Source organism: Podarcis liolepis, assembly GCF_965112155.1.
Source record: "Podarcis liolepis genome assembly, chromosome: 12".
Taxonomy (NCBI): domain Eukaryota; kingdom Metazoa; phylum Chordata; class Lepidosauria; order Squamata; family Lacertidae; genus Podarcis; species Podarcis liolepis.
The window spans coordinates 35,215,510-35,232,359 of NC_139563.1; the positions used below are offsets into that span (position 1 = coordinate 35,215,510).

Here is a 16,850-nt window from a genome sequence, read left to right on the forward strand (position 1 = left end):
CACGACTGGACCTAATGGTCAGGGGTCCCTTTACCTTACCATGCTGCTCACTGCATGTTCATAGGTTGCTTCCCATTGGAAAGATCCTCTGATGGGGATGGCAAGGGAAAGTTTGGGATCTGGCTCCTTCAGTGCATTTAACACAATAGAGAAGTGTTGTTAGAGGCCAAAAGAATCAGGGTGATTGTGATTCCCATATATCAGCTGTGTGTAAACAGGAGTGATGTTAATACTGAACCTCATATCGCTCACACTTACTTATGTCACAGATAGTTGAAGCCCTGGCAATGCATTCAATGATTCAGTTCTTTAACAATGTCCCTGCTCAATTCCACACACCCCACATGACTGATATACGCATGGAACACCTTGCTGCTTTTATTGGAGCTGATAAATGCCATTTTATCATATAAACCAATAAAACATTGTACAAATAAATGTCACAAGCTTTATTGTTGCTGGAGCTGCAACAGGCTTAAGAGGGCTACCCCTCTAAAGATACTGAAAATGAATCAGTTGTATGAGGTTTTATCCTCCGTTGGGAGTTGCGTGTGGGTTGACATAACTCAATACAGTGTTAGCACCGTAAGATTATCATGTATCTACAGTGCTTTATGGAAAATTTAAGCTTGAAAATAGTGCTCTGCAAAATGGAAATTTCCTCTTTTGGATTTTCAAAAATTGTGCACCTGGGTTTTATTACTTTATTCCTTATTCCATTATGACCACCTCAGTTAACACCTCAGCCTTGAACATGTGACTTAGTTGTATATAGGTGCGTGCTACACAATAAAAACATGGCCCTTGTGCTCATGTCCTACTCACAGGCTTCCCATAGGCATTATGCTGGCCCCTGTGAGCTCAGGATGCTGGGCTATATCCCAGCAGGGCTCCTCTCACATTTTAGAGCAAGGTATTGGATGATGACTGGAGATTAGCAGAAGGAACGAATGGAAAAAGTTGGTCCTTAGGGTACCTGGCCAGGTAACGGTTCCAACACTTAGAATGAGATACCTGCACTCTTTGTGCAGCCTGATTTTATGGCTTTCACGGAGTCCACTTCCTTCACCTGAAAATCACAGATTTGTAGAATTGGGGCTCTAACTCACAACCCTGAGATTAAGAGCCTTAAGAAACTCGATTTCAGAAATTATTAAAAGAATGGGGATGTGCTAAAGAGTATATGAAAAAACATTGTTCTGGAATAAGCATATCGGTATGTAATGAATGATGCTTTACAGGGTTAAAGAAAAAGAAAAAATGGTGTAAAAAGTACAAAGACGGAAGTAATCTACATTAGACACAATACAGTAAGAGTAAAAAATCTGAGGTCTTAGAACAAAGGAAGGAAGTCAATATGTGCATATGTATGTATTGACTAGATTAGAATGATGATATGGTTTTATTTGTAGATGTATTTTTTTGTTTTGTTTTGTTTTGTTTTCCTTTTTTGTATGTTCTGTTTTCCTTTTTTGTTTGTATAGTAGTATTTTGGATTAAATGTTTGTAATTTTTGTTATGATTTTGCGTTGAAAATAAAATAATTTTTAAAAAAACTCGATTTCCAAGGCGGAGCCGAGAGTCCCCATTAAGCGAGTTGATGATGGCACAAAGTTTTGTGGGCTGGAGTCCATTTCACCAGCTGCATCGTTGGTCTTCAGGGCAGCCACCAAACTTTCTTAGCTGGCTTGTGTTTTCCATCAACTGTTCCACAGTCTCCAGAGCAGGGCGAAAACGGAGCAGGTTCTCGGAAAGGAGCGCGCCGCGCCGTGGCGAAAGAAAGGCGCTCCGAAAGCTCAGTCTCGCCCCCACTACTCCAGGAGTGGCTTCCCGAAAAGCTTGTGCGCCTGCGCTCACCGCCCCCAGCTTTCACGTGAGGAGGCGCGCGGCCAATCGCCAGCGGCCTCAGCATCGCGTCAGCCTGCGCGCCGAGGAGGGGGAGTTTCCCGGAGGGATTCCATTTGGAACGTTGAGTGTTCATAAGTTGAGTGTTCTCCTCCTCGGGAACCGACGGCCCGCCATGTGGCGGAGCAGCCGCTGCTTGCGGGCGCTGCTGAGGCTGAGGCCTTGGCAAGCCGCGGGAAGAGGAGGAAGCAGCGGGTTGCGTGAGGCGGCGGCGGCTGCCCGCGTTCTCTCTCGCGCGGGCTCGCGGAGATTCAGCGCGGCGGGCAGCTCGGAGCTGCGGGATGCAGAGGTGGAGCAAGGCTTGCAAGACGACGGGGCAGCCGGGCAAGAGCAGCGCATTCGCTCCGGTGCCGGAGAGGCTGCGGGTGCGTCTGGTAAGTAGCGCTCGGGGTCGCCGTCGCTGCTTGGATCGGGGCAGGCGGGTGGGCCTTGGACAGCTGTAACCTCCTCGTACGGTGGTGCAGGGTCAGGGAGCGAAAGGTCCCGGGGTTCAGCCCCCGGAATCTCCAGGCAGAGCTCGGAAAGGAAACCTTGGAGCGCCGCTGCCTGTTCGCGGGGGCATCGGTGCGTTGGAAGCACGGGTAGTTTTGGCGGTGCAAGCTGGTCTCCTATGAGCAAGGGCCAGAACGACTGGCCGTCTGCAGGGGCAACCCTACTAAGCTTTTCGACGTGCGATGCGGATGGGTCCTCCTTTCATAGAGTTGGAAGGGGACCCGAGGGACATCTAATCAAGCCCCCTGCAGTGCTGGATTTACAGCATGATGGAGAACATGCATGGCCCTCCAGATGCTGTTGAGCTCCAACCCCATCAGCCCCAGTCCCAGCCCGTGGTCAGGCCTGATGGGAGTTGTAGTCCGAAAAGATCTGGACGGACACTGTTCTAAAGCCTTTGATACCCACCCTGTGCGTGGAAGTGGTGGCTATGTTCCATTAATACCCCCAGAGACTGTGCATATTTAATTTTATTTATAGGAATATATATTTACACACACACACACACACACACACACACACGCTCATTAAGAAAATCAAGATAAATACAGTAAATACTTCAAAGCATGTAATATTTTCCAAATGTTCTCCCCATAGCTAGTGCAGGAGGAGAGGCAGCTGGCCAACTGCTTCCATACTTGTGTACAAGTAGAGGAGCCATCTCCAACCTGGTGCCCTTCGGACGTTGTGGACCACACCTCCTAAAAGCCCCAGCCAGCAAGGCCAATGACAAGGGATGAATTCCTTGGCTGCTTTCCACCAGAGAGCAGATCCAAAAGCATCATAGCTCACCAGGCTTCACTTTCAAAGTCCTCTTCAGTGAGCTTTCAGATCCTTGCAAGCTCAGTGCACAGGGGGCGCTGAGTTTTAGCTGACACCCCAAAGGTGCTGTATATTACCAGGTCCTGTAGCTTGATCCACACTAGGTTTAGCGCCATTTCATGAAAAGCTGCTTTCCGTCTATTAAACCTCTGTAAGAATAGAAGCAAGTCAACCTAGATTTATTGGAAGGAAAGAGGGTATGATGTGTACGTAACCTGGCTATGATATATGATACCTTCCAGGGTATGATGTGTACGTAACCTGGGACATTGGTGTAACAATGGAAGAGAAGGGACTGAGAGCTGGAGTGCAACTTGAGAGGGCAAATTCCATTCCAGAATAAAATTCAAACAATTTGTAATTTAAGCAGTCACAAGTTTCAAGGGGTGGTGGGAAAGTTTAAACTGTGAAACAATAGCACGTCTCTTGCTTACAGCCTAGGGTACTTTTGCCTGCAGCCAAGGAGGGGTCTTGATTGCTTAGTTTCAGTGGTGAACCGTCAGCTGCTCTTGTTGGTAACACACAACACATTGAGCTAAATTGTAAATAAAATCTTTTGGGGATTATTCATTATTTGGGTCACCTCACTGATTACCTCAATTAGTCCCCTCAGAATAATAAGCAGTTAACTCTTTCCAGAGATTTCTGCATTTCCCCCCAGGATTTGTTATGCAGTTTGAAAGGATAAGGCACATGTGCCTGGCTGCTTTTCTCTTCTTCAAATGTGACTCATTTAAAAGTGATATGCAGTAAGAAAAATTGTATTTATGTGGTGTTCCCATGCAGCATTCCCTGTGTTCAGTATCTTGTTTAAACTGGGTCATAGCCACTGTGCGTGTATTTGTGTGTAGTATGAACTCACCATAATTGCATCCAGGCAGAGAACATGCTGGCATACTAACAACGTACGTTTAGATGAATTGATCCAGCTTAGAAGCAGCGTGTGTGAGATGCCACTTGTGAAAGTTTCTCTTGCACACTGGTGTCAAATTTAAAAATTGCCACAGAATGGAAATGGGTTGGAAATTATAATTCAGTTTCAGTTTGGCAAACCAAAATAGTGGAACGGCATATTCCAAAATCCTAGTCCAGAGTTAACAGAGGCACTCTTTGTAAACCATAGGTAAAGGTACCCCTGCCCGTACGGGCCAGTCGTGTCCGACTCTAGGGTTGTGCGCCCATCTCACTTAAGAGGCCGGGGGCCAGCGCTGTCCGGAGACACTTCCGGGTCACGTGGCCAGCGTGACGAAGCTGCAACTGGCGAGTCAGCACCAGCGCAGCACACGGAAACACCGTTTACCTTCCTGCTATAAAGCGGTACCTATTTATCTACTTGCACTTAGGGGTGCTTTCGAACTGCTAGGTGGGCAGGAGCTGGGACCGAAAGAAGGGAGCTCACCCCGCCGCGGGGATTCGAACTGCCGACTATACGATCGGCAAGCCCTACGCACTGTTTTACCCACAGCGCCACCCGTGTCCCTTTGTAAACCATAGTTTGCAAATAAGGAACTAACCCCAGGAATGCATGCACCCCTTTCCTTCCTGCAATCTTTTTTTCTTTTCCACAGTTTCATTTTTATCATTCTGTTGCCTCTTTCAGATCATGTCTCTTCAGTATTCAGCATTGACTACATGGTATCGCTTCTGAGACAAGAAAATGCCAAGGACATTTGCGTTATTGAGTTGCCTCCAGAACTGAAATACAGCCATTATTTTATAATTGTCAGCGGGACATCTCCCAGGCACCTCCATGCCATGGCTCAGTACCTGGTCAAAATGGTAGGTCAGCTGCTCGGCACTCTTCTTAGCTTGGAGAAGCTTATTAACAGGGATGGCTGGGTATATACAAAGTATACTTGCAAATTTGCCCATTAGGGGAAAAATAGTAGATAATAAAATATAAGGCCCTGAGTATACCAAAGATTTCTGAATTACAAAGGAGATAAATTGGCTTCAACTAAGAGTGGGATTCCAGGAAAAAAGGTGCCCCAACAGGAAATTTGAAGAATATGGGAAAGGCTGGAGGAAAAGGCATGATTTATCCCATAGATGGGGGACCTCTGGCTCACCATGTTGCTGGACTGCAGCTCCTTGCCATTAGTGGCACTAATGTTGCTCTCAAATAGTTACTTTTCAGGGGTAGCAGGGGAATGGGACTCAGCTGACCAGGCAAGAGCTTTTCCTGCCTGCCTTTCCCCACCCTCCAGCCTTCATAAGGGAGCAGTTTCCAGAGGAGGAGCTGGGAGAGGAATGGGACTCTATGCTGGCCACCAGGGAAGAACTTGTTCCACCTGTCTTGACCTATCCTCCAGCCCTCAGAGCTTTCAGAAGGAAGTTGCTACCATGGCCATTCTGTGAATGTGTTTTGATGTAGTCTTCTGCTCAGTTCAGGTCATGGGGGCGGCGAGTGTGTGTGTGTGAATTCAGCAGTGCTTGTTTTGTTTTTGTTTGTTAATGTTAATATTTTGTGGATTATGAGTGTTGCAAATTTTACGTGACTTTTTGTTTGGTTGTGCTGTTTAATCTATTTTTTATGTTTTGTTAATAGTGTTTTGTAGAAGGTAGTTGTTTTATTATTTAATGTAATTTATGTTGCAATTGTGATGTTCTACTATGTTATTATTTATTGTATGTATGCCACTTTGTGACTTGTGAGAGTGAAAAGCATCACAGAAATATAATAAATGAAATGAAATGGCAGAAACCAAATAACCTAATAAAATAAATGATTATGATGATTTTTATTATTTATATCCCACCAATCTGGCCAGGTTACCCCAGCCACTCTAGGTGGCTTACAGCATATGTAAAAACATAGTAAAACAGCAAACATTAAAACAATTATTAAAACAATAATTGTGACATAGGTCTCGTTTACTGCCAATGTTGTATGAGGGCGATGCATAGCATACCACACTTGTGAGTGGCAGCAACATTTAATGGGTTTAATAACTACTGGTTTTCTGTTTCAGTACAAGCATTTGAGGACAGACTGGGATCCCCATGTTGTAATTGAAGGGAAAGATAGCGAAGATTGGATTTGCATAGATTTTGGTAAATCGTTTTGTTTCTAGTAATGAAGCGTCCTGGGTATAACTAGCTTGAGAGCATCCTGGGTATAACTACAAACTATCAGAACACATTTGGATAGAAGTGGCTTCTTGCACCCAAACATACAGTGGTGCATAATTTGTTAACACAGATATTAATATCCTGCTTTCTGACCCTGAAGAAGGCATGTGACAGTTTGGCGAGTTGTTCTGGCTTGGATACAAAGTACTTAAATTCTGGTGCTGTAGAAGTGAACTACATTGCAGGATTCTTGTATACTACTCTCTCAACCCAGCTGCCTGTGTGGGGCTGAAAATGTTTCAGCTCAGTGCCCAGTAGTATTCCGGACTTTTGTAAAGTACTCACAGCCTGAGCTGCAGTAGTCGCCCTTCCAAGCTGCCTTGCTACAGACATGCTACATAAGCATGATACCTTCCCCTGAAGATCATAAATATATCGGTTAATGAGAATTAAGGCATTTAAATGCCTTTTCAGTAGGAGGAAAAAGTTTGTTTCCTGCCCTTATTTAAGGGGAAATGAAAGTGGGTGGCTTGATTCAATCTTAAACTATAGTTTGGAACTGTAGAGGAAGAGGAAGTTGTGGCAGGCTTCAGGTTCTTGCACTCCCCTCTTCCCATTCCACCAGTCCTTGTCTGTTTATAGACTGAAAGCAGGCTAGTGTTGAGAGCTGGCATGGTCAGGCACCTGCCAAGGGCTCACATGCAGGGGGGCCATTGACAATAACCTGCTGGATTTGTTCATTACAACCACCACCCAGGTCCATGGGGAGCAGGGATGAGCAAGCAAGTAACTGGGGGAGGAATGCCAACAGCTGCCACTTTTGACAAGAAGTTTCCTCTTAATTTAAAGCAGTTTAGTCCACAAGCTAAGTAAAATGGTTCTCGAGTTTACATGTAACAGGAAATTGTGATTTGGTTAAGTGGAAGCTTTTATATTGCTTTTCTTGTGTGCAAAAGAGGGCAGGGAAAAGGGAGTGCTAACATCAGTTCACCCCCAATTACAGCGAGCCTGCGAGATGCTTAGCTGGTGGGTTGATTAGAAGTTCTAGTGGGGTTATGTCCAACTCAAAACACACTTATCTGTAGGAGAACCATATAGACCAAATTCACTGTTGCTTACTGTGACTCTTCTCATCCTCACAGGTAATATTGTGATCCATTTCATGTTGCCAGAGACACGTGAAATCTATGAACTGGAAAAGCTGTGGACACTCCGATCTTACGATGATCAGTTGGCACAGATACTGCCAGAATCCTTGCCTGACGATTTCATAATTGGGCTAACTCCTGAACAGCAGTGATTGGTCTCCCAAGTAGGGGAAAGAACAGGTCTGCATGAAATACACCGCACAGCTGAGACTTGGGTTTCAGTTCTTGGGAGATGCAGCAGGAAGAGAGGACAGAAGCCTCAATTGGAGACCTTGGTGGCAAACAGAATCATACAGAATACTCCTCAAGTGAATATAAAAAAGGAAACTTGGTTTATGTATTGCAAAAAGCATATGTTGTGGGTATAAAGCAGAGATTGACTTCTGAGAGCCTAGTCATAATTCCCCACCCCACCCCAGAATCTGGGTTTTCTTACAAGTAGCTGCTGGTGGAACAAAAGTTGGTTGCTGTACTACATTATTGGCAACAGGTGAAAGTCTGTCTGAAAGGTATTTTGGTTAATAATTTAGCCCAAAGTGGAAGAAATACATTCATTCTAAAATGGTTTCAGAATTTTATTCATTAACCTGGGCACATGTTGCCTATTGCTATAGGTCAGTTGTAGTCCCAAAACATATGGAGGGCTGAGTTTGCCTATGCCTGCTATAGGTGCTCCTATAACATCAGCTTGGGGGTAATGATTGGCTGATCCATTTTCCTTTTCCAGAGGTTTATTAAGAGCAAACGAGAGAAGGGCCATTTGGATTTTGGTGCAGACCATTCTAATAGGCCCAGCAGAGTTTAGAAAGCTCAGTAGACCTACTACCATGTAGTCGCCTGTCTGCAACAACAGAACTGCTTTGAGTTGTCTCACTCACCAACCACCATCATCCCATTCAACATCCACCCAGAGCTGTATGAGTGTCCCATTGTTGTCACACAAACCACAAAAGTGAGCCACATCTAATGGAACTGTCTCAACATGAATGTTGGAAGTACTACAACATACCCAAGTTTAGGGAACTCAAAGGTCAATCCAACTAATTTAGGCAGAAAGGTTGTTGTGTGCTAGATGGCTAGTGGCCCAAGTGTGATTATTCTAGCCCGGGCATCCCCAATCTTCGGGCCCTCCAGATGTTTTGGACTGCAATTCCCAACATCCCTGACCACTGGTCCTGTTAGCTAGGGATCATGGGAGGCCAAAACATCTGGAGGGCTGCAGGTTAGGGATGCCTATCCTAGCCAGTATGAGTACAGGCTTTCAGACTAACATAAGGGCTAGTTTCCTCTTCTGCCATCACTTTAAATGGAAACATGGAAAATTCAAGAAAGCATAAATGCTTCTATATTTTGAATATAAGTAGTATATACAATAGATGAAACAAATTTAAGGTAACTTGGAAGAAAACATTCTAGGATAGTGAATTTAAATTAATAATGAATAAAGGCTTGTTTGAAAGAGCGGACAACCGGTTTTGAGCAATAAAACCTTGCTTCATTTCATCTATGGCAGAAGGAAGAATGAACTGATCTAACGTCACAAAGTTGCTACAAATACAACTTAGATTCATTGCTTTCTCTGCACAGAAGAACTAACTTCCAGACACACTGGTGAAGTCCTCCATTCTGTTCTAGAAAAATGTGGCAAACATTAATTTCATTAAAACAGTCCAAAGAAATGGTTTTCGAACACAGCTATTATTGCATGTAAGTGAAATGACTGTCACAAGAAAAAGCGCTCATAAAGCAATTGGAACTTTAAAATGGAAGTTGAGTACTTGACAACTAAGGCTTGCACCCAATGTAACCTCTCCTTCCATCTCAGCACTATGATGGCTAGGACTCCCCTACCCCACCCCAACACCTGTATTTGCACACGGAAATGTATATTTGGCAATGTGCACCACTGGCATGTAACCCATGGAGGGTTAAGGCAACACTTGGAAGTGGTCCTTAGGTAGCCACCACTACCCAAGAGTGCGGACCCTAAAGTGGCTTTTGTTACCAAGAAGTGATTTGGGTGGGTGTCATTCTCCATTCTAGCTTTTTAAAGGATCACTAACACAAAACCCAGTATGCAGCAACATGCAGCCATATTGAAATAGTTTTGTCCTCTCATTACTGGTTTGCATGTTTCTGTTCATTAAACATTTGAAATACATCAATTTAATGCTTTGAAATATTTTACTTTGTTATGAGAGAATGGGCCCTGTTCTCTCTCTCCTCCTCTGATTTCTACCATTGGACTGGGGTTTTTGTTTCTCATTTCTACACCATTGCTGCTGTGCAAGTTGTCCCTGCATGGGATACTTCACACACCACTTTCAAGGAAGTGCCAGGTGTGCTGTAAATTCTTTCAGAGAAATGTAACATTAGGAGAGAGTTAAAAGCAAGCAAGCATTTGACAGCCTTACTTTATATCTTGTTAATGAAATGGCACATGGTATGAAACAAGTTTACACTGGGATAGAACTACCATTGTCTTCTACATGTTGACATGCTATTGGTCTATATAATTGCATTCTGACGCTTGACATTTATTTGAACAGTGGCACTTAGCATATGAGGGGACGCGGGTGGCACTGTGGGTAAAAGCCTCAGCGCCTAGGGCTTGCCGATTGAAAGGTCGGCGGTTCGAATCCCCGCGGCGGGGTGCGCTCCTGTCGTTCGGTCCCAGCGCCTGCCAACCTAGCAGTTCGAAAGCACCCCGAGTGCAAGTAGATAAATAGGGACCGCTTACTGGCGGGAAGGTAAATGGCGTTTCCGTGTGCTGTGCTGGCTCACCAGATGCAGCTTGTCACACTGGCCACGTGACCCGAAAGTGTCTCCGGACAGCGCTGTCCCCCGGCCTCTTAAGTGAGATGGGCGCACAACCCTAGAGTCTGTCCAGACTGGCCTGTACGGGCAGGGGTACCTTTACCTTACTTAGCATATAAATTTGTCGTTTTTACTGCCCCGCAGCACACTGATGACTGCAGAAACCCTGTGCATGCATGTAAATTTGCAGCTGTCTCCATGTGCACCATTATACTGCATCTCATCGCCATTAAAAATCTGTTCCTTCTTGTCATAGGCAACTGGAAGAGGACTCATCCCCATTATCATATGACTGCTAAGTTTTAAGCTTATATTGAAGGTCTTTGTACATGGAGAGTATTGGGTTGATGGGCAGTTTAAACTGCTCACTTCAAGTCCAAATCCCCTAAGCAAATTTCAGAAGTTTGCAGCTATTCAGTGTTAACCAAGGTAGGCAAGGATGCCATATCACATAACAACCAGTGCCTTCTCTGTAAGGTTGCAAAATAAGGCTAAGATCTCATTTCAACAACAAATCATTTAACTGCCATGTTGTGGAAGAAGGGAACACAAAAGCAGTCACATATGTCTGATAATAGGAGTTAAACTCTTTATTCCATTCAGAGGCATCTGGCAAGTGAAGCTGCATTGGGGGCACATTACAGAGGAGAAATGATCAATACTTTTGTGAATACTGAAGTCATTTACAGAATCACTTCCTACCTATTTCCAAGTACTCCAAATTACCAAGTCTCAATTGAAAGTAAAAGACATGATTTTACCATTCTAAAGCCTAGAAGTTTAAGAAAAATTACAATATTTAAACCAGCAGATGTAAATGCAGCACTTATTTTGCAAAATAAAACTGTTATGGAAAACAAGTCAATCTTTCCCCAATATTAAGAAAAGGATATTGAATTCAGACAACAAAAATTCACACTATGACCTTCTCTCAATTCTTCAGTAAATGTAAATTCATTGTAAGAAAAGTCTCCTAAAGATTAGGTTAAGTACTGTCCAAAATAGAAAAGAAACTTTCATTTTTCCCTTCTGCTAAACTACAACAAAGATTTGTGGTTTTTAAACCAATTAGTAAAGAAAAGATCCAGTAAAAAAAAAGAGAGAGAGATCATTTTTCAAAAGTTATCTAACCTGTACAACAACGATCTTTGGGAAAATGATCTATTCTATGAAGAAATGCCTCTATTTTAATATCAATCTAAGAGGTAGATCAACAAAATGGTGAAACAAACTTTTTTTTGTTTTTGCTAATTGTGCCCCTCAAATCAGTGCAGCGTAACAGTTCCAATCCTCTCATGCACAGAAACATCACAAACAAAAGGGTCCGAGGTAATAGCAAGGCTCGTGTACACGGGCAGGCGCGTACGCACACAGCAGTCTTTATGCACCATGTGTTGCCACATTGTTAAAACTGAGGTAGACTGAAGTTTATTGTAGAAACTCGAATGCATATTACCACAATCATGATTCAAATTACATTCTGAAATTAAAAATAAAAATAAATTTGGTAAATTTCCTGCGATCCCTGCCTTTTGATAAGTTTTCTTCCTCCTTTTTTGTGGTCAGTTGCAGAATGTGCATAAATCTTGCTGTTATCTTATTTCATTAGCCAAGCCTGAGGTTGTATTCTTTTTATTTTATTTTATTTTTAAAAAAACCTTCGAAGTGGCTTAGTGTGGCCCTTAGTAGCGGCTGGATATGTAAACTTAGCCTTTCAATACCTTTAAATGAGATCAAACAGCGTTCGATTCCTCCTCCTCCCCCCACCCAATATTATGGTAACTGAAAACGGTATGGAGCTATCTGCTGGAGGCGCAGAGAATCCACACCTCTGAACTGCTCCAGCAGATGAAGAATCCTACCAAACTGAAGATGAAGCTTGCTCTCTGAAACAGAACCGGCAAAGTACAAATGGGCTGCAAATGTTTAGGTGTAGCGTTAGTAGGTAGGTTGTGATGGTCAAAGGCACAAAGGGTTCATGCATTCAATCAAGTACAAAAAGGAAAAAAAGTCCAGTCTCCAAAAGACCTTCTAAAATTTACCCCCAAGCCCCAACCTCTTGCCATCACTTCCTTGTTCTGTTCCCAACAAAAGTACCATCAAAAACTTTTTCATCCCATCGTAAAAGAAAAAATAATGGCATTGCTGCTATCAGAATGTTGGCATTTGTTTAAGTATCGTTTGAACATTCACTGATTCCCTACCCACCCCCACCCTAAATGATTGTGTTGACACCCTCAGATATAATCAAAGACTCTATTTTTCCATCTCACTCCTGTCAGCCAGCAGTTAGAAGCAATCTACTATATTTCTTTCCCTTCCCCCGCTCAATAAACTCTGTAGTGCTCCTGACTATTGGCTGATCAAATTTTTCTTTTTTTAAAAAAATAAAATGCTTAAGAACTATTAGCTTTATAAAGTATACAAAATACCAAAAAGGAAAAAAAAGGAAAAAAGAAGAAGCAAAAAAGGAACAATTTCTTATTTGAGGTATTAAATGCCTGAGGTAGTTTAGTAAAATGCATATTTATCTTTTCATGCCCTGGCCAACACCAATGAACACTTCCCTTAGTTTATACATGGCAGTGTTATGTAAAAATGCAACCAAATGTTTAAAAGAAATGCCACTTGGTTAACATTGGGAGTAACACGTAACCTCGTTGTCAATGCCCTTGTTCCAAACCCCGCCCTCCCTCCCCAAACCCCACCCTCCAATTGTCTTTTCTTCTTTTACAAATGGACCTAGAAGAGCAATGCCTTTTCTTGTTAAATCAGTGAACTCAAAAGAGAAAGCTTCATTAAACCAAGTTCTAAAATTGCTGGGGAATAGCAAGAACAATAAAAGAAGGCTAACAAGTTTATGTTAAACTGTGAGGAATAGAACAAAAGGGAAGTGAAGGGGTCCGTAAGTTTAAAGCTGGGTTTCAAAAGTAAGAGAGCCTAAAGAATACATTCTCAGAGACAGCATGCCAACTGTGGCCTGGTCCTCAAACAAGTGACTGGCTTTGTGAAACATCTGCATATCATTCCAACAGGTGCCCAGAACCTGTCCGTTACAGTCTCTCTCTTTGGTCTGGCATCTGTCTCCGAAGGGTCTTTTCCTAAACCTTTATTTCCGTCTCTGCTGTGGCTGTCCACTTTGCGCTGTCTTTTGTTGCTGCTGCTGCCTTCTTACCTGAGCCAGAATTTCCTGAATTTTTCGCTGGGCAAGCTGCAGGGAGTTAACAAAATTCCAACCGTCACCTGTCATGTTAGGTTAACTTTTGTACCGCTTGCTTTCTCATCTCTTTCTCTCTCCCCCCCCCCCCAATTATGTTATTCAAATGCATTTGCGACTGTAAATGCCTTCAAAATAAAGAAGACTGCAATTATAAATGTGCACAGCAGATAGCACATTTGGTCCCTGAAAAATGCTGCTACAATGATTAAACCATTAAAATGTTCTCTCTCAACAGCAAATTAAGTATACCAGTACATATATAAAACCAGCCACATAAAAATCATTAACTTACACAGAACCAAATGTGTAAAAAGGACTTTTTTTTGCTCACCAAAAGACAGGAAGCGAGGGGACAGGTGAGAATCCCACAATTTAAAATAATCCAGTATTTACTGATAGTTGAACTAGTAACAGTATTTCCCCCTTGTTTTCTTGTCAGGACTACAAAGGTAATGGTGAAATTTCAATGGGTTCAAGGGGAAATTTCATGCCAGCTCATTTTTAACTAAATTTCTATTCTCGTCTTTGGGGTACATCACTGAAAAAATCGAAGGTCTCTGTTTACACCTACCTGGCATGCATAGAAATGGCCAGTAATTTTCACAACCACCTGATCATTTTCATCTGGTGTCTGGTCACGAGGAACTACAACTTCGGCACTTGTCAAATTCTGAAGCTCGTTTACCTGTGTAAAACAAATCGTACAATCACTGCACTGCTGTACCATGTTTTATAACATAAATTGGGGTTGTTGTTTTTTTAAAAAAGTAATTGGTTTATTAGTCAACTTTTTGTCAGCTACTTGCCGTTTTGCCTCCTTTACCAATAACTCTACCAGCAGCATAGGACGGCACTTTTATATGAGCTTCAAGTTTCACTTCTTCCTTAGGTCCAAAGAAATTTTCTTCCTTAAGTTTCCCATAGATTCTTCCTTGGGCCTTTAAAATAAAATATATGCCAATCAAATCAGTCTGCCACTAAATTCAGCCCTACATACCAACCCCATGAAGCTACAGAAAAGATTGTGTTTCCTTTCTAATTCCATGTTATCAGCAATAGGCATAATGGTAGAAACAAATCTGAAGATTATGTTCAAAAAAATTAAATTACAGTTTTGATAAATTCATACAATCATTTTACATTTTGGCACCTGACACAAATGACATCAGGATGAGAATGTACAAGCTTCTGGTGGTGACTAGAAGAGGGCAGAAGTAACTATTAGGAGAAAGAAAATGAAAACCCCTAAACCATACCAGGAGCATTGAATTTGCAGTTATGGAAGCACAGTGCAGAGAGACATGGAAGCCCTATTTCTGCGAATGAGCACTTTGAACTGAGGACTGCAAATAACACTACCATGATTTTGCTGATTGGCTGCATTTAAAACAGTCGCCACATAGTTTCTTCTACCTATATTTAAAAATGTTAACAGGTATACATACGCTTTTATGCTTAACATGATGGCAGAAAGTGAGGAGGAATTAAAGAACCTTTTAATGAGGGTGAAAGAGGAGAGTGCAAAATATGGTCTGGAGCTCAACATCAAAAAAACAAAGATCATGGCCACTGGTGCCATCACCTGGCAAATAGAAGGGGAAGAAATTGAGGCAGTGAGAGATTTTACTTTCTTGGGCTCCATGATCACTGCAGATGGTGACAGCAGTCATAAAGTTAAAAGACGCCTGCTTCTTAGGAGAAAAGCAATGACAAACCTAGACAGCATCTTAAGAAGCAGAGACATCACCTTGCCGACAAAGGTCCGTATAGTTAAAGCTATGGTTTCCCCACTAGTGATGTATGGAAGTGAGAGCTGGACCATAAAGAAGGTTGACTGCAGAAGGATTGATGCTTGTGAATTATGGTGCTGGAGGAGACTCTTGAGAGTCCCATGGACTGCAAGAAGATCAAACCTATCAATTCTTATGGAAATCAGCCCTGAGTGCTCACTGGAAGGACAGATCCTGAAGCTGAGGCTCCAATACTTTGGCCACCTCATGAGAAGAGAAGACTCCCTGGAAAAGACCCTGATGTTGGGAAAGATGGAGGGCACAAGGAGAAGGGGACGACAGAGGACGAGACGGTTGGACAGTGTTCTCAAAGCTACCAACGTGAGTTTGACCAAGCTGCGGGAGGCAGTGGAAGACAGGAGTGCCTGGTGTGCTCTGGTCCATGGGGTCACGAAGAGTCGGACACGACTAAACAACAAATGGAACATCACACATAAGCAACTTACTCAATTAACAAGGCAGAAGGATTTTCACCTTCTCTTGACTATGCATGTTTTGTCTTAAAACTATGAATGAAAGTCAAGATAGCACAAGAGCCAGATAGTTGCTGAACACTATACCTTGAACTGTGCCTCTGGTGGTCCAGTGATTATCACCATTCTCAGCTTTGCATCTGGTCCTTCGGCAGGTGCAATCTAGAAAAGAAGTGACAGATTAGGAACTTCTTGGGTGCCCTCTCCTCACTACTCAATGAGATGAATAATAGGGTGGTGTTGTTTTTAAATGAAAACCACCACCATCTTGCTGTTCCAGTACAAATGCACTGGCAACATTAAGCATGGATATTAGTGTTAATGTTTTCCTACAAATTGTGAACCCTTATATGAGGGTACAAATCCACTGGTGATTGCTTCTAAAAAGGGAAATAATGTGCTCCTGATGTCAGTCAATCTTACTACTCCATCCATGTATTTGTGATTATAGGCTAAGCCATACCACTTTCCTAAAAAATGGAGCTGGATAAAGCTGAGAGATGAGATCATAGAAAATTTCAATAGTGCCAGCAGAACTGGGGGGTGGAGCAGGAAGAGAGAGACAGGGAGAATGATGTATGAAGAGGTAAGATCACTAGTCAGATACACTGTATGACACAATCACTGAAAAAATCCTTTGAACAGTAACAGAGAAAAATTCTAACCAATAACCTCTTATCCCCACTTCAAAACAAGAAAGGTGAATGCAAGTCCTACCCACATACCCTCTGCTATGTTGGATCAACCATCAAGGCATACTCAGAATTGTTGATAATGAACTGTATTTATAGCACAATCCTATACTTGCCCATACAAAAGTAAACTCCATTGATTTCAACAAGGCTTACACCCAGGTAATAAGGGTGGCAGCCTTAATTCTAGAGAGTGGATTTTCCAAACTGTAATCACCTCACAGGCGAACTATACGCTCCTCTTATTTTGAACTAAAAACATATTTTGAACTAAAAGCAACATGAGAAGCACAACAGTTAAATTGCTTTCATGTTTGTTAACTAAAATCTCATTTTCAGCTCTGTACATTATGGCAAAATAAGCTTCAGTTAAAAATCATGGCCCAAAGGTCTAAACCATCTCAAAGAACAAAAAGTCA

General features: G+C 42.6%; 2 protein-coding genes across 3 annotated transcripts in view; one reads left to right on the plus strand and one right to left on the minus strand.

Annotated features, from left to right (window-relative positions):
- Positions 1 to 1,924: 1,924 nt before the first annotated feature.
- On the plus strand, positions 1,925 to 7,826 carry MALSU1 (mitochondrial assembly of ribosomal large subunit 1). The gene is made up of 4 exons (XM_083468588.1): positions 1,925 to 2,279; positions 4,820 to 4,998; positions 6,192 to 6,273; positions 7,434 to 7,826. The coding sequence occupies exons 1-4, from the start codon at positions 2,021 to 2,023 to the stop codon at positions 7,589 to 7,591; spliced, it is 678 nt and encodes a 225-aa protein (XP_083324714.1). The 5' UTR covers positions 1,925 to 2,020; the 3' UTR covers positions 7,592 to 7,826.
- Positions 7,827 to 10,828: 3,002 nt separating this feature from the next.
- The window catches only part of IGF2BP3 (insulin like growth factor 2 mRNA binding protein 3), a 70,919-nt gene continuing 64,897 nt past the window's right edge, over positions 10,829 to 16,850 (minus strand). For both annotated transcript variants that reach the window (XM_083468228.1, XM_083468227.1), the window contains exons 12-15: positions 15,827 to 15,901; positions 14,283 to 14,414; positions 14,048 to 14,161; positions 10,829 to 13,467 (exon numbers count right to left, since the gene is read on the minus strand). In XM_083468228.1, the coding sequence (XP_083324354.1) occupies positions 13,366 to 13,467; positions 14,048 to 14,161; positions 14,283 to 14,414; positions 15,827 to 15,901 (423 nt within the window). In that variant the 3' untranslated portion in view covers positions 10,829 to 13,365. The remainder of the gene's footprint in view (positions 13,468 to 14,047; positions 14,162 to 14,282; positions 14,415 to 15,826; positions 15,902 to 16,850) is intronic.

What these genes read in the sequence shown, in the direction of transcription:
- MALSU1 (XM_083468588.1), top strand. Translation starts at nt 2,021, where the DNA reads ATGTGGCGGAGCAGCCGCTGCTTGCGGGCGCTGCTGAGGCTGAGGCCT. An exon ending in CTCAGTACCTGGTCAAAATG is followed by an intron (nt 4,999 to 6,191) that starts GTAGGTCAGCTG and finishes TTTCTGTTTCAG; the next exon opens with TACAAGCATTTGAGGACAGA. An exon ending in TTGGATTTGCATAGATTTTG is followed by an intron (nt 6,274 to 7,433) that starts GTAAATCGTTTT and finishes TCATCCTCACAG; the next exon opens with GTAATATTGTGATCCATTTC.